The sequence below is a fragment of the Furipterus horrens genome, unplaced genomic scaffold (genome assembly GCF_987537825.1).
Source record: "Furipterus horrens unplaced genomic scaffold, mFurHor1.1.pri manual_scaffold_6, whole genome shotgun sequence".
Taxonomy (NCBI): Eukaryota; Metazoa; Chordata; class Mammalia; order Chiroptera; family Furipteridae; genus Furipterus; species Furipterus horrens.
Genome location: NW_028327176.1, coordinates 160,633,778 through 160,661,218, shown reverse-complemented (window position 1 = coordinate 160,661,218; position 27,441 = coordinate 160,633,778). Strand labels below are relative to the sequence as shown.

General features: G+C 33.2%; 1 protein-coding gene and 1 long non-coding RNA gene across 2 annotated transcripts in view; one reads left to right on the top strand and one right to left on the bottom strand.

The window, feature by feature from the left end:
- TRDN (triadin) overlaps window positions 1-27,441 on the top strand; it is a 106,471-nt gene that overhangs the window by 76,259 nt on the left and 2,771 nt on the right. Inside the window, exons 5-7 of the mRNA XM_090279807.1 lie at window positions 11,200-11,259; window positions 21,937-22,008; window positions 26,331-26,390. Of these exons, the coding sequence (XP_090135933.1) occupies window positions 11,200-11,259; window positions 21,937-22,008; window positions 26,331-26,390 (192 nt within the window). The remainder of the gene's footprint in view (window positions 1-11,199; window positions 11,260-21,936; window positions 22,009-26,330; window positions 26,391-27,441) is intronic.
- The window catches only part of LOC150007708 (uncharacterized), a 49,109-nt gene continuing 40,385 nt past the window's right edge, over window positions 18,718-27,441 (bottom strand). The window contains exon 4 of the long non-coding RNA XR_016511652.1: window positions 18,718-19,560. This is a non-coding gene — a long non-coding RNA (uncharacterized LOC150007708). The remainder of the gene's footprint in view (window positions 19,561-27,441) is intronic.

Here is a 27,441-nt window from a genome sequence, read left to right as displayed (position 1 = left end):
ATTTTGAACCTCATATTGACAAAAGTTAAACTATATACTGTTCATAGAACTAATTCACTATATATTTGTGCACAAGTGCACAATATATTACATAGCTTTTATTCATTTAGCCACCAATGCAAGAAGTATTTAAAACTTTATGCATCTTATTAAGAAATGCCTTTCTAACAAAAATTTACTTTTCAGGTTTAATAATTTTATATGAAAAAAATTTAAGATTCTTATTATCACCGGACATGAAGAAAATTTCAATATATACACACTTTTTCTAGACAGCATGATGGTATAATCAAGAAAAAGTATTAAAGATTAAAATATATCATTCTTGAATAAAATTTTGTGAGGAAAGTGCAATAAAAATATTAACTTAAAGAGATAAGTGAACATTGTAAAATTTCCACATGTTAAAAAAAAGCTTATTGGAATGTGTATATTTTAAGTCAATAGCAAAGAGTCTCAAAATATACTCAATTCTGATTTTTAAATCAATTTTATTTTTGAAGAAATGTAGCAATTTTATTTTTAGGTGTCAAATATTACAATAATCTGTAAATTATTTGCAACTTTTTAAATTATGATAAAATATTTTAGACTTTATCTTCAAAATATGGAAAGACATGCCAGGTTTACCAAAAATTTTTAAGGAATTGTCAAAAGACAACATTTGAAGTTACTGTAATAGAGAATGAACACTTTGTTTTCCGGCTGACCCTAGGATCCTGAGTGAGTACAAAGCACAGAGGCCCAAGATATTCCAGTGTAGTCAACAGTGTGTGTCCTTAGATAATCACTATTTCAGAACACTGATATGTTTTATCCCTTCAATGTATATTTTTCAATAAATTTTAAGTGTTTTCTATGTGTCAAGCAATTTATGTCTTTTCTTACAACATTCTCAAAGGTTGATGATGGATGTTTGTTAAAAAGATGGTAAATAAATGATTGTAATAAAGTTTTTATGTGATATTGCTAATAAGGTTAATTATCCCTTACTAATATCAGGATCAATGTAACATGGGATTCTATAGCCAAAATAATTGCAAATGAGTAACAGATAACCTTATTTCATATAAAGTACCATAAAGACTATATTTAAGAGTTTGAAAAATAAGTGACTAATTGATACAGTAAATGAAATGAAACAGTTTGGACATTACATATTTGAAAATGATGATGTCTTTATATGAGATTATCATATACAAACTGAACTGAATGAAGATGAATTGAAAATAGATAAACTCTGTTTTTCAGAAAAATATTTTAATTTACTTAATTATTTAGAAATACTTCAAGTCAAAGGTAAAACCAGGTTCACCAAACACACACACATACAAATACACACACGTACACACACACACACATGAATCCAGTATTCTTAAAGCAAAATTAAATGTCTATTCAGCATAAGCATTTCAATATTTTTCTGTTTTGTTTTCAAATAAATTACTGATTTCTCACAAATTTAATCTATATCAGTTTCCTATATTCATAGTTAGGTGATCCTGACTTTTCAGTTTATGTAAAGATTCATAGAAAGTATAATTCTTTGGTGGGTATATAGCTTTTTAATTTTTTGCACTAACATTTTCAAGTGCAGCATAATTGATGTATTTATCTCCTTCTAAAAATTTATTCTTAAACTTCAGTCTGTAATAAGTCTATATAAGAACAATCGTTATGGCATTTATGTCCTTTGAACTGTGTAATTTTAGGAGACAATAATAGTCTCCTAACAAGAAATTAACTTCATTATGTTGTTTTCTGACATCTAGTATTAAAGTTAAGAAAGAATATTTATAGTTATTCAGATGTTAGCACACAGTTTTTTGGGGGGAATAAAACAGGTCTTCAATGAACGGTATGATATCCTTATATGTTAAATCATGTCTTGCCTTAGAGGAAAGACCCAGAGAGCCTTCTGCATTATGTTGAATTTCCTTGCTTCCTCACTACTTGCTCTTTGAAATAAGGAACTGTCATTAAGCTTGAACTGGCCCCAAATACAAAGACTGATATTCTGTAAGACTTTACCTGATGCATGTCAATGGCAGAGGGAGAGTCTCTTCTCAAGTCAAAAGAAAACAAATTGCATTCTCCTTAAAGTTGCGTTTTAAAATTGTCCTAAAGCTTTTCAGGTCAAAAAGAGCCTAGTAAATTTAAATTCAGTTCCTCCATTGTGTATTTTTCTCACTTTATTGAAATCCACAATAGCTCTTTGCAGTCAGGGTGAATAAGGAAGAGCCAGGAAATTTGAGCTTCATAAATATTCAAGACTAGGATTAGGCCATTGAGAAGATTGCACCAAGTCATCAGGAGTAAGATAGATGGACAAGTTTACATGCCAGCGATTTCATTGCATCCATCTTTGCTGGCAACTTCAGAGGGTTACACTGGGCTGAACGTTAAGTGTCCAAAAAAATATGGTGAGTAAGGAAAGGAAGACGTATGGAAAGGTGACTAAACTTGTTAGAATTCATGGCCTCAGAAAATTGGTTACTAGGTAGGTCTTAGTAACATTTTTAAGGAGATGCATTTATTTTGGCCCTCTCTAAATAAGTCTAGAACAAAGCTCAGCCTCATAACTGCGCTGTTGTATATTGTCCTCAGGCTGCACAGTGAACTCAGTGCTTTATCCTCTGCTTGTCTTTCCCAGTATTAATCAACACTGACAGGGTAACATAGCCCAGAGAGAACAGAAAGTGGGCGTGGAGGTAGAGTCAAGAATGAGAAGCACCGAGGATGGAACAAACTGATAGGTGTACGAGGGGAGGAGAGGGGAATGGTAGAAGGAAGGGGAAGGGTCTAGTCAAAGAACATGTATGAATGACACATGGACACAGACAACGAAGATGGGATTGACTGTGAGCTAGAGGGATGGGCTGGTAGAGGGGAGAAAAAAAGAGAAAAAAGTTGGCACAACTGTAACAGAATAAATAATAAAGATAGAAAAATGCAGATGAGGCAGAGGTAAAGGAAGATATGGCGAATGATCCAGAGATGCACTTCCCAAGGTGTTGCAGTGGTAGTGAATTCTGGATCCACTGTGCCGGGCAACTTTAATTACCATGTGCTACCTAAAAGGAGCATGTCTCCATTAAGGCAAGGAAACTAGAACCAGGATTATGCAAATAATAGCGGATAAAACCAGAGACTGAAGGAACAGGAGGAACAGGCCAAACAAGGCAAGAGAGCAAATTTTGGTGCCAATCTCAAGGGGAATAAAGAGGCTGCCTGAGATGAGTCAACTCAGGCCCAACCATTCTTAGTAGTTCTTATTAGAGCAAGAATAATCTCAGTGCTGCTACATTCTTCCCTGTAAGTAAAATTGGATAAGTAAATGAGATGTGTATAAATTAAAAACTGTTAAGTCTAATGTATTCCAGACTGTTTTCTCTCCAGCTCTGTATGTTTCCTTTCTTAAAATCATGCTAAACTATGATGCTGGTTAAATACAGATGGCTTAATATGCTACCTATTCTAGATTAGGTATTTTCATCCAGAATATCTTGCTGAAAGATAAACTTAAAATAAGTAAAACACATAACTCACCAGTGATTTTCAACTCTGTGCATCAGATTCAAATGATGTCTCAAACTTATTTTTTTCACAAAAGACCAAAATCCATTTCAAACTGATTTAGGGGAAAAGATACTTTATTGGTTCAAGAGACTGAAAGCTACACAAGTAAAACTGGCTTCAGGGATGTCTAGTTACAGGTGTTGTTATAATGTCATTAGTATACCCTCTCTCTTTGTTCCTGACCTCACTTTGTTCATCTGCTTCATTTACTTAATTCTCAGGCAGGTTACCCTCTCCTGGTGGCAATTACTATCAAGGCTTGAGGCCTTTTTTTTTTTTTTTTTTTTTTTTACTTATAGCAGCTCAGGAGAGAAGCCTATGCTCTTTCCTAAGTATTTCAGCAAAATCAGTGTAGTTGACTGTCCAACTGAATCAGAATCTGCATGTTAAGAAGATCCCCAGGCGATTCATATGCACATTAAAATTTGAGAACTGTCGGTCTAGACAGTAGTTCTGACTGCGGTTCTAAAACCATCTGAGAGCTTATTTAAATTGGAGAGCTCTAAAAGTTTCCTCACTATGAGAGACTACTGTAATTAAGTTTTGACTGCAGCTCAGGAATAGATTTTAAAATATCCCCAGATGATTCTGATGTACAGCCACAGCCACATTGATCTTGTCTAGTATATCATCCAATACGAAATACAAATACTAACACTGTCAAAATCTTATTCAAATCTTAAACTCCACCAGTGATTATCTTATAAAGGTATTATTTGTAATCATTTCCACCTCTGTCTGGTTTATGAACACATGGGAAATAGAATCTTATTTTATAATGGAGAAGAGAAAATTTGAAGAGGAAAAATAAATTAACCTGAGATTAATGGCAAAAATGACACTGAATAGATATATTTATTTTAAAATTTTTGTAGGATTAATAGTATTCAGTGTTGAATACTATTTTTGAAAGTTTAGTTTATTTTATGAAATTTATTGAGGAAACTGTCCTCAATATTTGCCTGTCACTATTTTTGAAGTGTATGCCCACAGAATCACAAAACCCAGGTGCTTGTAGGGGGAGAAGATATCCCTTTTTATTTTCTTCAGTAATAGTTGGTCAGTAGTGTATTTTTCTCAAAATTTTTATTTACCAACACAACAAATATTATTGGAAAATCATGGAAAATACAAAGACCTACACGTTATTTGTCATGTTTATCTAAAATAGTGAGAATTCAATGAAATATATCTCCTTAATATTTTTTTAATTAGCCACTAAAGAGACAAAAAAATTTGCTTGGTTATTTATTATAAACTTTTGTGTCCTAATCACAATTGGTAAAATCTTATGAAGAGAGATTCTATGTTCTAATGAATAAATTGTTTGAATTTTTCATATTGAAATGAGAAAAATTGTAAGAGGGCATTTTATATTTTCTGGTGCTTCTGATATATATATATATATATATATATATATATATATATCTATAAAACATGACAATAAAAAGCATTCTTTGAAATTCACAACATTCATAACAATTTAATAAGCTGGGTTATCATCTAAAGGAATCAGGATGGTTGCCTTGGTGATAGAGATTATCTTTTTAACTTCTTGAGTCTGTCATTTTAAAATCTTGATTGATAATATTTTTCATTTGTTAACAATGTATCATACTGATAGAGAAAAGTGTGTGCTTTAAATTGGCCATGTAAATATTAAAATTATAAACTACTTATTCACCAATAAACTTCATTATGGTTGTAAGTGGATAAAAACTATTCATCATAAGCAAAATGCATGTAATATAGCAAAATAACTCAGAAAGACTTCACTACAAAATAAACTTATTCTGAAGCATGATTTGGCACAACCTATTTTCAGTAATTTTAGCCACATCGATTGATGTTGCCAGTGATCTCTTGACCTTTTCATTTTTAGTACCCATGGCCTCTCTTCACAAGTTACACAAATGGAAGTTGAGCTCAGAGAGTCTTGGGAAATCTGTTGGTCCCTGACTGCTGTTGGTTGCATGGGAGAGTTAGAGCTTAGATGAACACATTTTGATAGAATTAAATAGCCTAAAGATGATGAAGGAGAGCTAAAGCAATAAAACAGATCTTCACTTCTAATTTAAAGATATTTTAAAGATTTTGTCTGTTGCAGCTATTTTCAACCTTTTTCAGCTCATGACACACATGAACTAATTACCAAAATTTTGTGGCATATCAAAAATGTACTTTTTGCTAATGTGACTAAAAATTAAATATAATTTTGATTCTTTCACACTGCATGACTATTATTGTGTTGGCTGTTGTCTTTTTTTTTTTTTTTTTTTTGTACAATCTAAGGGAAAAGAGGTCAGCACCCCTGACTAAATAGTCAGGTATTGCTTATTTTAAAAATTCTTGCGATATACCAGTAGAAAATCCCCAGTGTAATGAGTAATTGTACATTTCCATGGAACATGCGGCACCCATTATAAGACCAAGAAATTCCCCCTTACAGCAAAAAAGTTCCTTGTAAGCCACAAAACAATATTTAAGCTTTACTGTTACCAAAATAGCTTCTAATTCTAAGCAATATCGGGTGCTGAGGCTTAGGGGCATTAGACTCTAACCTAATTGTGAAGTACCCACATTTGGAGTTAAATAGTGACTGCTTTGACCTTCTTTGTTCCTGTGTCCAGGATTGGTTCCTGTTCAAGTAAACTGTTCTTAAAGAGTGTCATGATGTTAAGCAAAATTTTATCATGTCATACATTGCTCTCATAAATGCCTTTACATAAAGTGGAGGCATTCATGTGTTTATGAAACTTAAGTAACTAGAAATTAGTGTTGATAGAGTATGAGAAGTTTTATATTTCTCAGAAGTTTGCTGAAAACCATAGGGTGATACATGTCTACTTTATAGACTTAAATCTTTTAAATTTAATTTTATGTTCTTATACAAATTGTTTTTAGCTGACAATAGCAATTGAGAATAACAGATCAGGCATCATCAACTTATGAGAAAAATATCCTTCTCAAGTCTAAATTGAGTCTAAATTGGTAGCATGTTGTTACTCAGTTGGACAGGTGCCTGAATGGTCATCATTTCTTGGATGAAGTGTAAGGAGAGAGAACTGGCTCATTGTGTAGAGGCTTTACTGGATTCCTCAGATATCTGATAGCCACAGGCACTGACACCAGCGAAGGAATTCAATCCCCAAAGAAAATGCAATGTGGCAATAAAACATGCAGAGAGACATCTAATTTTTAAGTGTGAGTCATCAGAAATGGGTTTCTTTTGCATTCTATGAGAAAAGAAATTTAGGTGTGTATATGGCTTTACAAGTTTAGCTGTGCTTGTTTACACTTGTCCGTATAAAAATAATAATGGTCTTTAAGTTATCAGTTTAAAAAAATTAGTTGACGATGTTCCTGCAAAAAAAAAAGTGCTGATGTAAGTCATCATATTTTTGTTCATTCTGAGTTGTAGAGATTTGTGTGTGTGTGTGTGTGTGTGTGTGCATGTTTGTATGTGTATTTTAAACTCTAACCCATACTTGTAAAAAATCTGAATGGATATGCCCAGAACATTGAGGTTATCTTGGTTTGTATTAGGCTGAAGTGCAGAAGCAGAAAACTAATAAAGATGGGGCTTTATCTTTGAGATTGGTCAGGGGTTATGTTACTGGGTTGTGTCTACTCATTTACCATAGAGGAAACAATAAATGCTCTGAAATATATTGTCATTTTTTCACTCTAATGTTCCTTTAGTTTTATTTATATTTGTTTTTCTTAAGTGAAACTCATTATGAAAGGGTATCCAACATTACAGAATTTCCATTCCACTTTAGGGTGATCTTCCCTCCATGTATTTGGAAATTAGTGGAGGAAATACGTTTCCCTGGCCTTTTCCTGTGCAGTGTTCATGATCCCAAACTTTTTGAGACTTTTCTTCTTTCATTTATATTTTACCTCTAGGATGGACCCCTGCTTATTTCAGTTCTAGTTACAGACTAGATCCCATTCCCCTTTGACAGGATGCTGCTGCATATGCAAGAGGCAGTGCTAAGAAGCTTCAAGAAAACACCTGCTGTTGCTTCTTTCCTCCGTTCTTGAATGTGCAAGCTTCCGCCTACCATACAGGAAACACCAGCATGGAACAACACAGATTGTCTAGTCCTATAGACTGCTGTCCAAACAGTGTACTTCCCCAGAGTAAGATAGGCTAGGGGCTGTGATGGAATTATCCAGGCAGAATATTTTCATCACCTAATTCTAACTCAGATTTGATCCTCCTGTGTGATTCCCATAATCTCTCTTTTATTCGTCTGAATGGTTAACAGGTGTCTGGAATACACACACATACACACACACACACACACACACACAAACACACACACACATACACACACACCCTACCTCTAAAGGAAAAATATTATTCTAAATGACCATTTTAAGGTTGTTTTATCTCACAATAAATGTACGATTTCATGTAACATTTTATTTTACAATAGTTCATCCCTTTCCTGTATTCAAATTCATCTCTATATGGGGTAAGAAATCATCTCTTAAAATTGGCTTCAGTAGCGTATCCGAAGACCACTCACCCTCAGTCTTTGAGAGTGTGCTGCTTTTTTTTTTGGCCTGAGTTATACAAGAGACCAGTCTTCTCCACAGCCTTTGTTGGTTTCAGTAGGAGAGAGGCAGCAGGATGGTACTGGCGGGGAAAATTCTGAGTTTGGTTTTTCAGTTCACTTGTAAAAGATTTAACCCTGTGAATGACCTAAGATTTCAAAAAGATTATTTGCCTACCCATGGGACTAGACAAGCACTGTCCAATAGTAATAAGTTGTGAGCCACATAGGTAATTAAAAAATGTAAGTAGACACATTAAAAAAGTTTAAAAAATAATCAAATTAATTTTAATGACATATTTAATCCAATCAGGATATCAGGGCTAAACCAGAGAAGCAGAACCAGTAGGAAATTATGCCAATGTATTTGTATATTAAGATATTTATTATAAGGAACTGGCTTATATGATTATGGGGACTGGCTAAGTAAGTCAGGGAAGGAAATTACAGAAAAACTTGGTCCCATGGGCAAGGACCAAAACTGAAAGGGAATTTCTTCCCTTTCCCTGGACCTGTTTTCAAGGCCTCTCAATGCAATCAGACAACCCCATCCAAACAATCTAAAATCATTTTCTTATTTAACATCAATGACTTGGGGATTTTGATTACTTCTGCAAAACACCTTCACAGCAAATTCTAAATTAGTGTTCATTTGAATGACTTGGATAGCAATTTAGCCAAGTTGACACATAAATAAAACCTTCACCTCAATATATTCAAAATAATATCACTACAATATGTAACTAATGTAAAATCATTAATGAAATATTTTACATTTTTATACTAAGTCTTCATAATAAGTGTAAGTCTGCTTACACTTATATCAAATCTCAATTTGGACTAACCGTGTATCACATCCTTTATATGCACATATGTCTAGTGGTTCTGCTTTGGACAATGTGAGTCTAAATAGTGACAAGCAGTAATTAGGCTGATTGTCTTGCATCTTTAGAACAGTTCAAAAAATACAAGTTCTACGTGCATGTGTATGTGTAATAAGGTTTATTGTTAGCTTTTTTGCCTATAATCTATAAGATACAACTCTAATGTGCCTTTGCAAACAGAATACATTTCTTAAAATGCTGATCAAAAGTTTCCACACATGATAGATTACAGTACAACACTATTATTCTGTAATTAGAGAAATACTATAGAACCCCAAAGCAAATGCAAAGCAAAAGAAATGTAATTTTGAGCCATCTGAACATGTTCTTGGGGATCATTTTACCCTACAGAAGCACTTGACAATGTCTAAAGACATTTTTCATAGACAAGGCTAGTGGCATCCAATAGGTAGAGACCAAGGATGGTCCTAAATACCATAAAGTACACAGAATAGATTCACTGTACTGCAAATAATGATTCACCCAACCCAAGAAGGCAGTGATGTTAAGAGTGGGAAAAATATACTGAAAGATCCAGGAAGATGGAAGTTTCCTATTCCTTGTGGAGTTTCCTTGCACCTTGGTGAATTTCTTTTTTTTCAGAGATGTGATTGAATATCTTAACTCTTTTGTATCTCCATTGCCATATTCAAAGTCAGGAGTTGGATAAGAGTAGAGCAGTGACCCATGCATATAGTATGATAATGAGTTCATGGAGAAAATGAGGGAAGAAAATCTTCACAGTGGTGATTACCTATCTCCTTAATAAGTGAATGAAAGTCAGTCATTGTCTTTTCTGAAGATATGTAGGATTTCCTTATGGTTAGTCTTGATTCTAAACTTGTAGAAAAGTTACAAAAATCCAAAGTCAAATTTATAAATGGAGAATTTTAAATGTATACAGTAATTAGCACCATGTCAGACAATCTGTGGAATAAAGTTATAATAAATAAATAAGATCATTAGCATTTTTTAAAGAAAAACCATGGTATTTAAGATTAAGTTGATTCTCAGCAGAAGTAATCATATTTGTAAACTCTAATCTCAGGTTTGCTTCTATCCAAATTAACTGTAAATTTAGAATTAATGTCATTTGCTAAACCTTGCTATGTATGTGTATTAAAGCCAGTAGCAAATTAAATATAATTCTTAAAATATATTTAGAAAAAGTAACCAATTTATTTTGTGAAATAGGTCATATCTGCTTGCCAAAAGTATTGGTTAAATGCAATACCAAATTCTGATTATAAATATGAGGTCAGTACAGAAAAAATCTAGAAATTATTAATATAATGACACTGGTTTTCATGACATTGGTGTAGCTTGACAGCCAAGGAAAATGAACTGGGATGCACATATGTTAACAATGACAACTTCACTGTACTAGTCAATGGGGTGGTAGACACCACTGAGTGAGCATGTGTACAGTGTGGACTTCACATTCAAAATGACTGAGCAAGTAGAGCAACAGATCTGCATCAGATTTTGCATTAAGCTTGAACATCCTCTGCAGAAACTATTCAGGGGATTCAGAAGGCCACAGCTATGGGTAACTGGTGATTGGCAGCTTTATGACAATGTACTTGCTCATGCATCACGTCTCGTGCAGAGCTTTTTGGTGAAACATCACATCACCCAGGTGACTCAGCTGTCCTACAGCCCAGATGGGGCACCCTGAGACTTCTGGATTTTCCCAAAACAAAAGACACTTTTGAAAGGGAAGAGATTTTAGACCGTCGATGAGATTCAGGAAAATACAATGGGGGCAGCTGATGGCAATTGGGAGAACTGTGTGAGATCCCAAGGAGCCTACTTCAAAAGGGACTGAGGCATCACTGTCCTATGTACAATGTTTTTTGTATCTTTTTCAAAAAGAATCTCTAGTTTTCATATTACATGGCTGGATATCTTCTGGACAGACCGCATATAGCTTGGAGACACTACTTCTGAGATATATTTCTTATGAAGTAGTTGTTACAGTTCATTTCTCAAATTTTCAGTTTAAGATGTAAACACTAAATCTTCTTAAATTTAAATGAAAGACACCCATAAGCTTCTTAGATATAATTTAAACTTCATGTGAAAGTTATATCATTTTAGTCATAGCTATGGTTTGTATTTTGTACATTTTCAAAAGGAGTTTTTAAATTTTAAATTCTATTTCCCCCTAGAAATACGCAAAGAAAAAACTGAGAAGGAAGAAAAACCTGAAAGGAAAATACAGACGAAAGGTAAATGTTTAATTTTGTGTTTATTCTTATTTTTACTTAGAATATATATTTATTTATACATATATACATTTATATAAGAAAGGAAAGTTTTCATATTTAGTATTCTTTTGTTTTAATTTTTGATAGCATTTTAATAAATACCTTTACTTATCATTTAACTTCCAGTATAAATATATAAATAATTTTTAATGATTGGAATCAAAGTGACATCAAAATGTATGACAACCTTTAATTATTTGCAACTGGTTTTACTAAGGTAGTGCCACAAACATATTTTTTGACTTAATAGCAAATATTGTTTTTCAAAATAAGATACAATAATAAATCAGAGTTTAATTTACTTTATCCTTGAATTTTTTATGTCATACATTACCTTCAAAACCTTTGGTATAGAAATGTAGTCATTATGTTACCTTACTGCATACTGCCAAGGCCTACAACTTTCTCACGTAGCCTTCAGAGGTAGATGGAAGGGCACAACGTGATGATTAATATCCCTTTCAAGTGAAGTGAACCTAGTAACTGCAATATTTCATGACCAGCATTGTTTTGTTCATCTTGCAAGCATCTTATTTTGGGGGGTGGGTGAGTTTTTCCACGTAGTCATAAAACTTTAAAGAAACTTATAAAAAGCAAAAAGCATTCAAAACATATTTCTAAATATGCCCAGGTTTCTCCAGTGGTCAATTTCACATGATTTTGGGTAAATCTGACCACTTTTGGGCGGTAGGAGGTCCTTAAATTAGTTCTGGCAAAAACAAAATCTCATAATTACTATTATTGTGTGATTCAGACAGAAAATGAGATAATTTTCCTGGGATAAAAATTCAATGTCATTTAATTTTTATTATGTAAAAACTGGCTAATGCAAAGTTATGTGCAGTAAATATCAAAGTTGCAACATAGAAAAGTTTCAAATAATAGATGTAATAATTAACCTAAAATCATACCAACCTGGGAATCTATATTTAAAGTGTCATTTAAAAAATATATATACGTAATGTACTTTCTTTTGTGAAGACCTGAAATCATTCTGCAGACATATCTTTAATCCTAAAATTTGAATTCATTTCAGATTGGTAAACCAATCCTTATACAATCAGGGACATTGAAGCTTACTCATTTGAAACCTATTTATAATCATACTTAGGAAACTAACACGTTCTTACTTTTTCCTTTTCTTTTTTGGTTCTTAATTCCTTTGGTCAGGGAAATTGAACACAGCTCTTAGGTATAGATTGACTAGCCATGACTAAACTGGCTTTGTGTTTCTATCTGCTAAAGGTTAAATAGAAACTCAACTGGTTCCCCACGAATGGGGTCTCTTCTGTTTTATCTTGCAGGATGTGCTGTTAATTTAATAGCAGTGCTGCTGGAGTGGATGTGGTGATGCAGATGGCACCATTTCCATTTGGGGCCTGACTATTAGAATTCTGCTGTTAAAGGCTCTGAGCAGTGGGCTGTAGAGTAGGTTTATTAAACTAGAGAGTCTTGCATAATTAAGACAGTGAATTTGGCTGAGGTTTAAAATAACTTTTTCAAAGGCTTGGCTAGAGATTAGTACCTGAATATGCATTCTGGAACTTCAGCTGTTCAAAACTGAAATGAGTTTAAGGGATAGTTTCTTTTTTCCACAATTTTTCTCTGTGAATATGAACAAAATATTTCATTTTACTGCTTAGTTTCCTCATCCAGGTAGAATAATCTGTTTTTTATTTCCAAACTGTTGAGTAAAAAAATAAATGTGGTTTTATAACTGCTCATACATGTAAATAAATATATGTTTATATATGCCACATTCTATACCAGTTATGATTAGATGTAATTGATAATTAGAAATTTAAATTGTTATCAAAGCATTTTGAACTCTTAAAAGAAAAGATGCAATATATCCAAATAACTAGTATCCTGCAATGGTTGTAAAAAGATACATTATGCTGAAGCTAGTGCATTTTAGAGGGAGATAAAATTTTTGGTGATGATAGAAGTGAGTCACATCCTATTGTCTTTATTTTTTCTTCCTCCTCAAAAGAACTTATAAGGTATTCTAAAAGGTTTTAAGAATGTGAAGTTATTGGGAAAGCCATGGAAATCTACACCTAGATGATTTACTCATCTACTGGAGTACAGAAAGCAAAAGAATTGAAATCCCAGAAAATGTACATTTTCAAAATAATTTTATGTAAAAACGCTAATGAATTGGTATTTTAATTCTGATTCTTATTCATAGAAAAATAAGTACTCTCCATGTTTATCTACATTACCTAAATTTTTTTAATTCATGAGGACAAGATAACTTTTATTCATATTTTAGCCATCTATTTATTTTGTTTGAAGTTTTGCATTAGGGGAAAAAAAGGAACAGTTTCACAAAGCTAAACAGTAAGCCCTTTGATTCATTACCTGGCAATGAGTACTAATTTTGGTTTTAAGATATAAGCTCTGACATGTTCATTGGTGTTTATCTTTGAATTAACCTTGTTTTTATTTTCCACATAAAAGAGGTAGTAACTTATTTAATGATCAGAATAATATATGTATTTGTGACCCTGTGTTGGATTAATATAGAAATATAGTTAAAATTATATTTGCTTAGAAGAAATTTATGATCATAATTTAACTTTTCCTGGATTAGCAAGGTGCCATTCATCAAATTATGGTTAATATACAGTAAATGGCCCTGACATTTACTCATATTATTCTGTGTTTCCTCATCTATTAACAAAGAGATTCAGACTCAATGGTCTTTCAGGTTCCCACCAGCTCTGAATGTGTGCTAATATCAAATGAAAATTATTCTAACATCTACCAAAGCACCCAACACATGATACACACTCAGTAAATGTTGAAATAATGAATTAATAAAGTATCCATTTTCTCTGTTTCATTAATCTGTACTTGATTCATATGAACAATTTTTTCTTTGAGAGTTCTGTTTTTATTTTTATATATACATTTACATATTTATTTACATTTTCATTTATTTACATATATATATTCAGATTTAATTGCACCACTCTAATGTCAAATGTATTTGGTTAGCACTAATTGAAGTATTTGACAGTGAACTCCATAATAAAACAAAAACAATTTGTAAGATATAATTAGGAAACACCCACATTAAAACTTATGATATAATATTAAAACAATGCAAATTAATTTGGACAATTTTGAAAATAAAAAATGAAAGAAAACAGCCACAATCCAATTACCCAGAAATAAATGCTAACATTATTTTCCTCCAATTTTTCCTACATTTATTTGTTTTTTTAATTGCATATCACTTTGTTTCTTTGCAATTGCAAATTCTCTGATTGTTTTCAGATAACATCTAGGCTTCTATTTAACTGTCAAGCATTTCAATTTACTCATAGAACAGAACAAACTTAAAAAGATTAGAACCTGGTAGTAAACACAGATGAGATAACTTTGTCCATGATCTCTCCTAGATGAAAAGAGAGCCTTTTAGGCATTCATAACAGTATGTTTCTGCTACATTCACCTGGATTGTCAGGTGTTCGGGTGCAGAACTGACCTCAGAAATGGTGAGGAAGTTCACAGTGGAGAACTGTGTGCTGGTGGCTGGTGTGTGGTCAACATCAGAGTGATTCAGCCAGTGGAAATGGAGGTATCCTGGAAGGCACATATTGTAAATGGAAAAACTGGCCATAGCCATAGGGCAATAATACATACTAATTTATTCACAGCACTTACTTTGTGCCAAACACCATTCTGAGCCCTAAAAATTCAAAGAAGAATAAGTCTCAGTCTGATGAGTAATCCAGAAAAACAAATACAGACTTACACTAGTGTGTGGTGAGTACTCATGCATGGAGAGAGGTCCTGGAGGAGAGGTGGTGTTTAAGGTGGTAACTGGCTGCCTTTGTTACACAGTAGGTTTGGCTGCAGTTTTCTGGTAGGGCCTTGGAGGCATGGGTAAGTTGGGATGTAGGTGTTTCCTAGGAGGTTAGGATTTAGTTTCCTAGGGCTTGTTGTAACAAAGTATCAAAAACTGAGTGACTTAAAATAACAGAAATTTATTGTCAGTGATAGAGGCTAATTAAATTAATTTGCAAATCATTAATTGATAGCCTATAGTATACTGTCTCCAAAGTCAAGATCTCAGCAGGGTTGATTTTCTCAGAGGACTGTAGGAGAATTTTTTTGTGTTTCTCCCATCTTTCTGGTGGTTTGCTGGCAGTCTTTGGCTTGTAGATGAATCCTTCTGATGTCTGCTTTCATCTTCAAGGGCTGTTCTCCCTATGTCTCTGTCTCCTCCCTCTGAGTATATCTGTTTCTGCCTGAATTTCTTGTTTTCCTAAGGACACCAATCATATTGAAATGGTCCAACCCTAGTGACTTCATTTTAAGTTAATTATCTATGTGAAGACCCTATTTCCAACTAAGATCACATCCTGAGGTACTGGGGGTTTGAAGTGACACAATTCAGAAAAAACCCAACCATTGTTAATATAACAAGAACACTTGTGCAATAACAGAACAATTTGTGAGACACTGGTGTAATCTGGCAGTCGAGGAGAGTGGACTGGAATGCACCTGCATGAAAATGACATCTTCACTGTACTAGTCAATAGGGACAGTAGATGCCTTAAATGAGCAAGTGTACTGTGTGGCTACTGCTTTCAAGATGACTGAGTAACAAATCTGCATCAAATTTTGTGTTAGGCTTGAATATTCCTCCGTGGAAACTATTCAGATGATTCAGAAGGCTTTTGAGGATGATGCAATAAGTGCAGCACAAATAAAAGTGTGGTGCAAATGTTTCAAATATGTTTGCAGCCTGTGGGAAGTGAACCACATTCCAAAAGGCCTGCAATAAGCAGAACACCTGAGAATGTTGATGTGTACGGGCTGCAATAAATAGTGATATGTGACTGACAGTACTAGAACTAGAAACTGATCTGGGGAGTCCAAAAATTACTGTGTCTGAGATTTTGACAGGATGTCGGCATGAAACGTGTCATGAAAAAACTCATTCTGAAGCTTCTGGTATCAGAGCAGAAAGAACATCATATTGCAGTTGGTAATGAGTTGATTCAAACTGCTACCAATGAACCAAATTTCCCTAACAAGGTCATATCTGGAGATGAATTGTGGGTCTACAACTACTCGTATGATCCAGAAAAGAAGGCCCAGTCATCCCAATGGAAGTCGCCTAGTTCTCCACACCTGAAAAAGGCAGGGCAAAGTCGCAGCAAGATCAAGACCAGGTCAACTGTGTTTGTGATTTTTGATTGGGAAGGTGTTGTCCATCACAGGTACACCCCTCTAAGCCAAACAATTAATAAAGAGATCTACCTCAATGTTCTTCATTGGTTGAGAGATGCAATACCATGAAAACGGCTGCAGCTATGGGCAACTGGTGATTGGCAGCTTCATCACAACAACGTGCCTGCTCATGCATCACATCCTGTACATAGTTTTTTGGCAAAATGTCAAATCGCCCAGGTGATTCAGTCCTCCTACGACCCAGATTTGGTGCCCTGTGACTTCTGGCTTTTCCCCAAACTAAAATCACCTTTAAAAAGGAAAAGGTCTCAGGCCGTCGATGAGATTCAGGAAAATATGATGCGGTAGTTGATGGCAATTCCAACTAAGGATTTTGTAACATTTTGAACAGTGAAAGAGATGCTGGAAGAACTGTCTGAGGTCCCAAGGTGCCTACTTTGAAGGAGACTGAGGCGTCATTGTCCTGTGTACAATGTTTCTTCTATAAATGTCTCTCTTTTTCATAGTATGTGGATGGATACTTTCTGGACAGGATATGTATATATGTATATGTATTATTTTTCTATTACAGTTTATATTCAATATTATTCTGTACTGGTTTCTGATGGACAGCATAGTGGTTAGAAAATCATGCACTTTACAGAGTGGTCCAATTTTTAAAAAGGATAATTTATAACAATAATGCTGATTGACTGGTTTAGGATTATTTCTGGGAAACCATTACTGGGCTGGAATCATAAACTAGCAAGGGATTTTGCTGAAGACTGTGGCTCAAAAGTGAAAAGGATATGACACTAAAATTCATCTAAATCTTCTGTAGCCCTTTATAAAAACACTTTCAAAACCCACAAATTAATTTAGTCAGTTTGTATTGTATAAACTTTTATTTTATAAAATATATTTTATTTTCCTCTCTGGCAGCAGTGAAAGATAAACCTGGAAAATGAGAACAGAAGACTCTTCACAAAGCTGTGGGTCACCTCCATAGTGACTGTTCACTTACAGGGATGTAATCGCGGTTCTTACTGTGGTTATGTAACCCCAAGAGAAGGGGAATTACCCATACGATTAAACCAGATCTGAGAACAAAACTTACACTTTGGAATTTAAAATTATGTTTTGTGATTTAAAACATATGTTTCAGATGGGCGTTGTAACTTTGGATAATTTGCCTAATCTTAATTTTAATAGTGCATAACTAAATGTAATTTTATGGTGAAAAAAGATGTGTGTATACTATTGTCGGACAGATAATAAATAAGATGCTTAAAGAATGTAATCAACACCCTTTGGCTCAAAAAACAAGTTTATAATTCTGAGATGTACAAGGCAACCTAGTTTTTGGGAAAGAATACTAGTTTAGCACTCTGGTAATTATATTTCTATTCTAATGGACCTGTGTTCCCTTCCCCGCCCCCAACCCTGGGACAAATAGTTCAGGCTAATTGACCTCATTAGGCCCCAATCAGCTCTAAAGTGGTATGCTTATATCAAATTAAAAATGATAAATTCTTCCTGGAGCAGGAATGAATAATATAAACTTTTAAAAGTTTCTGTAATCAAGAATACTTTTCCATTGAGTTCATCATTATTGTTTAAAGTGTGTAGATCATTTTGCCTGAGCACAGAATGAAAATTATATAAATTAGTTACAAAAAAAGTGAAACACACACAGAGACATATGCACTAACCAAGAGTACATCTGTCATTTTCGTTTAGCAATGGCTAAAGCAGAATTTTTTTAAAGGGGTTTAAAATGAATATGTATCTTGCTCTTTCATATGAAATGATGAATTCAAGCATGGATGTATATGAATTTTGTGAAGCTGTTTGAAATTTTGACATACATAAAATTTATAGACTGCTTCAGTCCTAATACTTTCCACAACAAAAACACCAGAAGCTGAGAAGCAGTGAAACTAATTAAAAGAAAAATCAGCAAAATCTATTATTGCTAACCATGTTCCCCAAAGTATTTTATAATCCAGAGGTGTAATGGTTACTTGCTTTTCTACCTGATTTCTTTTGATTTGAGCACTCAAGATTCATCCTGTACAGTAGCTCTGAGGTCAAATATGAATTCCAGAGTGTTGGTTAATTATACTTATTTGTTAACCATTCATTGAAGAATATAGCAGCCCATATAAAATAACAGTCTAGAATTTTCGACATCAAAATTTTTGACTTTTGAACTAAAAGCAAAGAGATCAGCAAAGAACTCTGATAATCTGGCCCCAAATTCCTTCTGCTTATCTCCTAGGAAGCTTTTGCTGGATAAGAACCTCAAGGTCAGGAGCACTGTGAGTCCTGATAAATTTCAGAAAAGGACACAGAGCCTGACCAGCAGGTTGCCAGAGCCAAACATTGTGAAAGCACAAAGCACAGCTCGCAGAGTGCTGGAGAGGGACCATGTGGGGAGGTTTGAGAGACACACTTCAGAGATGAGTTGAGCTGAATGTTCTGGTCAGGGAAAGGTCAGAGTCTGGGTAAGAGCAGGAACAGCAGGGCCATGCCAGCTCAGATGCCAAACATCAGGGCCATTCCAACTGGTGAATTCCATTTGTTTTTAATTATCAGCCTACCAAAGAGACTTTTGTTTCTTGTAAATAAGGATGACAAACAAATTAAGCTCTAGCAGGTGCAACAAGCTTATTTTATCCAGAGCTAAAACTGTCCTAGCTAAGAAGTAACCTGCCAAACAGATCTGGTGACAAAAAAGGTACTTTTTTTCTTCTTCCATATTAAAACTACAAGCTGTGGGTTATAAATGAAGAGATCACAAGAAAATGCCATGTTGTCGCAAACGATTTCTATTTTAGAGTGATTGTTAAGGCAGTTACTAATGATTGCATTGTTTTGATTGAAGAAATTTTAAAACTTGGTATTTGAGCTCAGTCTTGCCAAAGTTTGAAGTTTCTGTCCAAGAAGATTTGTGGCTGTCTGCCAATGTGAACAGTTCCCCTGGAGCACATGGGTCCAGCTGCTTCCCGAAACTGAATGATGGTGCCAATTCTGAGGGGGATAATGAAATGCCAGCATACAGGACTGTGTCTGTAAATCAAAATGTAGACTGTGAGGAACCAGATTTTTCCACAGGGTATTAGGAAAGAGTCATTAATATGCTACCTTGCGTCTGAATTCAGCACCCTGCTCACCTGATTTCATATTAACGCTCCCACTTGCACCCATGCACGCATCAACTGAAAAATCCTTTAGTGCTGCGGACAACCAGCTGTCCAAAGTGGGTGAGGCCCAGTCCTTCACAGAGGTAGAGACAGATTAGATGTTCTCCTGGGGGTCTTGCCAACCAGGGCTCCAAAACAACAGCTTATCTCACACAAACTTGGTTTCCCCTAGAGAACTTTGAAAGAGGCTTTGTTTTTGCCAAGATTTTATTTTGGTTTTCAACTTAATTAATAGTAATACAAAGAAACAATAACAACCTATTTTTGGTCACATGTGAATACTAATGTCCTTTCCTTATTTTGTCAGATATTTATATTTAATTTAGTAACTCAGAAACCCCTAAAAAATAATTGAATGCAGAAAGAAAAAATAATGTTTTATGGTTTATTATTCTTCTGTTTCTCACTGGGTTTTTATTATTTAAGAAAATGTTAACACATAAAAAAATTTAAATGACTCAAACAGTGCTAATTTTAATCTATAGTTCATCATCAATGAATATAATTGTACTATATAATAAAATAACTCTTCTTGTAATATTTTAGAATTTCATTTATGCAAAAACATCTAAGAGTCCCTAAAGAGATTTCATTTACTGGGTATTCAGATATATGAATGATTGCAATATTATTACTTAATAATTAAAATAAAGTTATGCCCATGGTATAGTTGGTGTATGAAATAAATAGAGATCAAAGAGATGAAGACATTTGAGCCAGGATGAAAAGGTGCATGGAAGAGAAGAAATGTGGGTGCAGGAATCCCAGGTGAAAGGCAAGCAGGCAGAGATGTTTGGCATTCACAGGGCACATGGTTTGCTTGTGGAACTCTGAGAGTTTAGTTATAAGTGGAATGTAAAGTTCAATTGGAAATTCCCAGTAGATAAGATTGAGTTGATTAGCAAATGTCAGATCACTGGAGCAGTAAAATGTTTTTATATTTGATATAGCACCTGCTATGTGACAGATACCATGCTAAGCAATGAAGGAGATACTCTTAACTGGTCAGTGGTATAATCAGATTTTCATGTTATTAATATATTCTAAAAGAGAAAACTCTAAATCAAAAAATTCAAGAGATTAGTCATTATATTATTGCAATAATATGTGTAATAATTATATACCTTAGAAGGACATCCTACTCAACTTTTGAAGTTGTTTCTTTCCTCTTTCTCCTTCCCAATCTTTTACTAGGTTAATTTCTCCTCATCTTTCATATCCATAAATGTCACTTCTACCAAAGGGCCTCTCCATACACACAGGCTAGATTAGGTCTCATTATGTGCATTGACAAGCCATTGGGAATATGTTATGAATAGCAATTAACCTAATGCAATTAACTATCTTTGTGGTTATTTGTTTAGCATCCATCATCCATTAGCTTGTTGACATCATGATGACAGGAATGGAGTTTGTCTTATCTAACAGGGTCTTCAACACTTGGCAGGTGCTCTTTCTGTATTTCTATGTATGTAAGCAATAGACAGAAAATGTAATATTGGATAAAAGAAGATGGGTAACAGAAATATTAAACTGGTATGAAAGAGTTTGATAAATGAAAAAAATGGAAAATAAAAGACAAACCCTACATCAGTCACATGTTTCTAGCTTAGATAATTGGAGGTACCATTAATAAGACTTAGGACTAAATTGTGGGGTAAGATTATGACTCAAATTGGAACCCTGCTGTATAAATTAATTGCATCACAGTTCACATTAAATTAAATTTAGTTTTCTTTGAAGGAATTGGGTGTCATCCAACTCTCATCGCTCTATATTTTCAAAAACTTTTATTGTGAATTGTTCCTGTAAATGATTAACACACACTATTTAGGGTGGCTATACTTTGCATCAGTTTTGGAAAGTTATCTTCTGTATTTTTTTCTCATATTTTTGGCATTTCTCCAGTATTGAGCTAGGCTCCTTTGGCATGTGGCATGACAAATTTTTTTTTTTATGTTCCATTTAATTAAATTGAAGTTAAAGATTTGAAAAAGCTGAAGGATATTCTTATCTTTGCAATCAGACCTGGTTTTGGTATAAGTTTGTGCTTCAATATGACATAAAAAAAGAAAAAAATCTATAATTATCTTAATTTTAAATCTCTAACTATGAAAAACCTCTTGCCAGTTAAGGAAAGATTTTCAAAGGCAGAAAATACAATTTTAACATAAAAGACTGTCATGTAATCATCTCATCATTTATTCTGTTTACTTAAAAAATATTGTCTGTTTCTTTCCAGTTACACACAGAGAAAAAGACAAAGTAAAAGGGAAAGAAAGAGAAAAAGAAAAAGAAAAACCTGAAAAGAGAGGTATGACATTTTTCTTATTGGTGTTTTTAGACATTGGTCTCTTTCTGTTTGACCTCTTTTTTACATCAGATTTTAGATTATCATAAATTTATACTTTTAATTATACTATTATGATTTTCTTAGAATTGAATCTGAAGGGAATAATTTCTGAGTTGAAAAAAAATAAAATACTTAAGACTCTTGAACTCTTTAACTAATTTACTATCTAGAAAAATTGTATCAGTTTTTTCTCTGGCAGCTTTGAGATTGCCTTAGCTGATAATGAGGATGTTATTTGAGAAAATATTTGCCAATTTGATAGGTAAGAAAACATACTTCATTACTTAACTTGCATCCTTTGATTACCTATTAGACTATCTTCTTAAAATTTTTTTTATTTTTATTTATCTTTTTAGAATACACAATACAGATTCACTGTTTAATACATAAAGATACATTGTGAAAAGCTTGCCTTGTTCCCACCTTCCAGGTTCCCATTCCATCCCCTGCACGTAAACACAGTAAACCACTTTTATGAGTTTCATGTGTATCTTTCAGAGCTTCATTATAAATTTATAAAACAATATAGTATATTGATTATCCCTATTTTTACCCAAAACTCAGCATGTCCTCTATTCTGGCTTTTATAATTTATCAACATCTTATAAAGAACTTCCAATATCACTAAATAGATATTTTTCTCATTCTCTTAAAAAAAAAAAAAAAGAGCAAACAAAAAAATCCTTACATTTAAATAGAGATTTTTTTCACTTTATTTTTTAACTGCTTGTTATATAAAGATTTCAGGAGTTAAATATTAGCTTTAGCAATTTATATTTCTTGTATAATTATTTCCACTCATTATCTATTTCTCCTGATGATATGTGTGCATGTCATTTGGGTATATATCTTTGGTTTGTTACTTCTTCAAGTATTTTTCTCAGTTAGTTTGTAGTTAATGTAAGGGTTTCTATCTGTGTAAATAGAGGTATGTGTGAGTGTGTGTGTGTGTGTATTTGCATTCTTGAATTTATGTGGCTAGATAGGTTAATATCTTCTTACGTTTTGTTTTTCTATGTTTAAATCTTTATCCAAAGATTAAATAAATAGCTACTAATATTTTTCTTAATTTTTAAAAATTAGTTTAATATTTCACATTACTTCAATTCATCAATAATCCACTACAATGTATAATGTGAAATAAAATTCCCATTTACTTTTTTGTTTTGTTTCAGAGTAGATTATGTCTTGCATTTTTGGGCTAGAGTTCAGTTGATTATATATCCACATTTTGCATAACCTGTTAAATTATCTTGTTTTGTGAAACACTCCATTTAGCTAGAATGCTTTACGAAGTTTTTTATGAATCAGATCAGTGGAAACATACTTCAATCTTTACACTCACTCTTGAAAATTTGAATTAAATAGTTACTTTATTAATGTTTGGGGAACAGTACAGCCATCTTTTTCTTAAAACAGGTGCCCATTTCTTATCTGCCATAGAGTTATGCAGAATGATTAGAATCAGATTCTGTGTACTCTGACCAAATGAAATAATCTGATATTTCTCATGATTTTTTCAACCTCTACAGCGGCTAAATACTTTTTAAAAAGTATTTGTTGCCCTTTAATTATAAATGTTGTAGGAAAGTTGTCTAAATTGAAAATCAGGGGAAAAAAAGTCCCATTGTAAATATCTTTTTATATACTGTATACTAGCTAAAGGAGTTAGTTTTTATGATAAAAAGTATTATATTGTAGTCCCATGACCTTGTGTGAATTGTGCCCTGCTTGGCCTGGCATAATGCTCCTTTACCTATTATCCAAGTTATTACCCACAACCCTGAATATTGGAGATTGCTGTGGCTCAAGCCAAGAGGTGGAGAGGCTGAAATTCTGGAAGGAAAGGCAACTGCTATCTTGATAGCTCTGCAGCTGCCAAGATCACTTAGTCTTCAGATGGACTTCACATTTTAAGCTTTCTATGAGGCTTGCATCATCTCTACAAGATTCAGGGAAAACCTGATTATCTTTTACTATAGTATATGCACTCTCTCTTTTGATTTTTAAAATAAATTTATTAAAGTGACATTAGTTAACAAAATTATATAAGTTTCAAATACGCAGTTCTATATATATCATCTGTATATTGCATTGTGTGGTTACCACCTCCCGTTACCATATACTTATTTATTCCCTTCACTCTCTTGGGCCACCAAACCCCTCTTCCCTTCTGATAGCCAACATACTGTTGTCTGCACCAATGAGGTTTCTTCTTCTTCTTTGTTTTGTTTGTTTGTTGCTTTCTGTTTAATATCCCACAGATGAGTGAAATCATATGGTTCTTGTTCTCTTCCATCTGACTTATTTTGCTTAGCCTTCTACTCTCCAGGTCCATCCATGTTGTTGCAAATGGCAGTATTTTATCTTATCTTATGGCTGAGTAGTGTTCCGTAGTATATATGTACCACATCTTCTTTATGCAATCATCTATCAAAGGACACTTGTGTCTTGGCCACCATAAATAATGATACAATTAACGCATGGGTACATATAACTTTATGAAAAAATGTTTTAAAAAAAATTTTAGGAGATAACCAGAAGAGGGATTTCTGGGTTATATGGTAACATTATTCGTAATTTTTTGAGAAGACTCCATACTGTTTTCCAACTTACATTCCCACCAGTGGTGCGGGAAGGTTCCTTTTCTCCACATCCTCTCCAACACTTGTTATTTCTTGTCTTGTTAATAGTCATCCTAACAGGTGTGAGGCTGTATCTCACTGTGGTTTTGATTTCCATTTCCCTTATAGCTAGTGAAGTTAAATATCTTTTCCTATATCTGTTAACCATTTATATGTCTTCTTGGGAAAAGTGTCTTCTAGGTCCTCTGCCCACTTATAAATTAGATTGTTTGTTGTTATTGTTGAGTTCTTTTACTTCTTTTTATATTTTTGTATTAGCCCCTTATTGGAGGTATTGTTTGAAAGTATGAACTATGTTTTAAAAGGACAGTTCTTAAACACATATTTTAAGCATACTTTTATAGTACAAGTAAAGCTGATAGACATTACCATTTTTATATTGCTGAAGCAATGGAAAGAATCGGGATTAAATTTTTTAATCTCATTTATTTATTTTTAGAGAGAGTGGAAGGAAGGGAGACAGAAAGGGAGTGAAACATTGATGTGCAAGAGAAACACCAATTGGTTGCCTCTCACATGCCTCTAATCAGGGACCTGGCCCACAACCCAAGCATGTGCCCTGACTGGGAATCGAACCAGCAACCTTTTGGTCTGTAGGCCGACACTCAGTCCACTGAGCCACACCAGCCAGGGCAGGGACTCAATTTTTAACTCTAATAATTTGGCTCTTTCCTTACCTCAAGTATTTAATTAAATCTATATTATCATTTAATTTTATGATTTAATTATCATTTCTTTTTTCAATAAATAGCATGTAAACGTTGTTAAATGTATGATGTCCTGGGAAACTACCAAACCACACAGTTTAATATATTTGAATTATAAGAATAAGCTACACATGCTGTTGTACTTCTCATGACTCCTTTACTTAAACTCTTGAAAGACACAAAATTTTACCACTCTATGTAAGTAAAATTTATGTTAAGAAAATACATTATCTTAATTTATTAATGTATTACATAGACAATGAGAGGCATAATATTTCAGGTATTATGTTTAATACTCTTCAGATAAGAAGCTGAACTCAGTAATTCTTTATAATTAACAATTTTTTATTGGTGGTAGTCAACCAAATTTGCTCTCCCTAGGAAGTATCTGGAAACATTTTTGGTTGTCAAAGTCTCATTGGAGTGGAGGGCATTTAGTAAGCAAGGACCAGAGAAGCTAAACATTTTGTCAATGCATAAGACAGTCCAATATAGTGAGATCTATTTAGTTGCATCCTTGTTGACAAATATGGTGCTTAATCAAAGCTCTAGTCCTAGTCCTGATTTAAATATTTCTTATTAATCTTATTAAAGAGAGTACTTCTTCCTGAGAATATGATATATCTTTCAACAAATTCTTGTAAAATTGTTCTCTCTTTTTTTCTTTCTTAAAAACTTAATCTGTTTGAAATAATAACTTTAAAAAGTGGGTGAGACTAGTGTTCAAAATGCTTTCTAAGTCTTAATGCCAGCTCTTTAAAACTGTACTCTAGTCAGTTATTATTACATTAGTAACTCTTTATTCCTGAATTAGGCTCATTAATGCCATATATTTTTGAAATAGTTCATGATTTTGGTAAATGAGGTAAAGAGAAAGGTTGGTCTATCAATCTATTAAAAGTGTGTACTAACATAAAATTTTCTGTTTAAGTAACTCACAAGGAAAAATTTGAGAAAAAAGAAAAACCAGAAATAAAGACAGTGGCAAAAGGTAACTTTTCCCTTTATTATATAACTAAGTTATTTTTCTGTTAAAGTTTACATTTTGGGTAACAGTGAGGTGACTGCAAGCATTCATTATTTCCTTTACATAAAATCTAATTTGGTCTTATATTTTAAATTAAATATTGAAAGATTAATAAAACTGAATACTTAAGTAAGACAGAGCACCTTAAAATACAAGAGGAAAATAACAGCTTTCCCGTAGGTGGTAGGCAGAATTTTGGTCCTCGTGACTTTCATTCCTTGGTGTCATCCCAGTGGCTATGTTACATTACATGGCATAAAGGAGTTTGCAGAAGTAGTTAGGATTGACCTAATTCCAAAAATCTACAATGTTTTATTATGTTTATTGGGTAATATGGTTTACCTGCTTTAATAAAAAACAGCTTAATCCTGGTATGGTCCCTTATGTGTAATGTTAATTCCAAAATTAGATCAAAATGCTATCAGCCTTTTCCATTAGGCCATTTTGTTTTCCATTTGATAACGTCATAAATTAAATATCTTTCTAAGTAGAGCTGGATGATTTGAATATAACATAATATACATATATATTTTTGCATTTGTGTTCCTTAATGACCTCTTAATTGTAAATATCACATAAAGTCTTTATGAGAAAAATCAAGTAAAGTATTTTGGCACAAACTTTAAAAACACTAATCCAGTTTGATAAAAATAAATAAAAGTTGGGTGTTGTTTTAGTTTCACTGTATTTTTTTCATTATATCAATATTGTTGTTGAGTTTTTACCTATTTTTATTTTTAATGTAAAACAAGTTATTTGTTTCAAAGATGAAGAACACTATCAAGTGTCTAAAATAGGTAGGGAATATTTTGTATTTTTATATTTAAAACCATTGATAAAAGTGAGTTTGTTTTAGATGTGGTTTTTGTCTTTAAGAAAATTATCTTTGCTTATTTATAAATTATATTAGCATTAAAAGTAGATCTGATTTTCACATCTTTAATTACATAGTATGAAAACAAGGTTAAATCAATTGCTACTTACAAGGAGTAGACAGGTGTCATTTAGGATAATT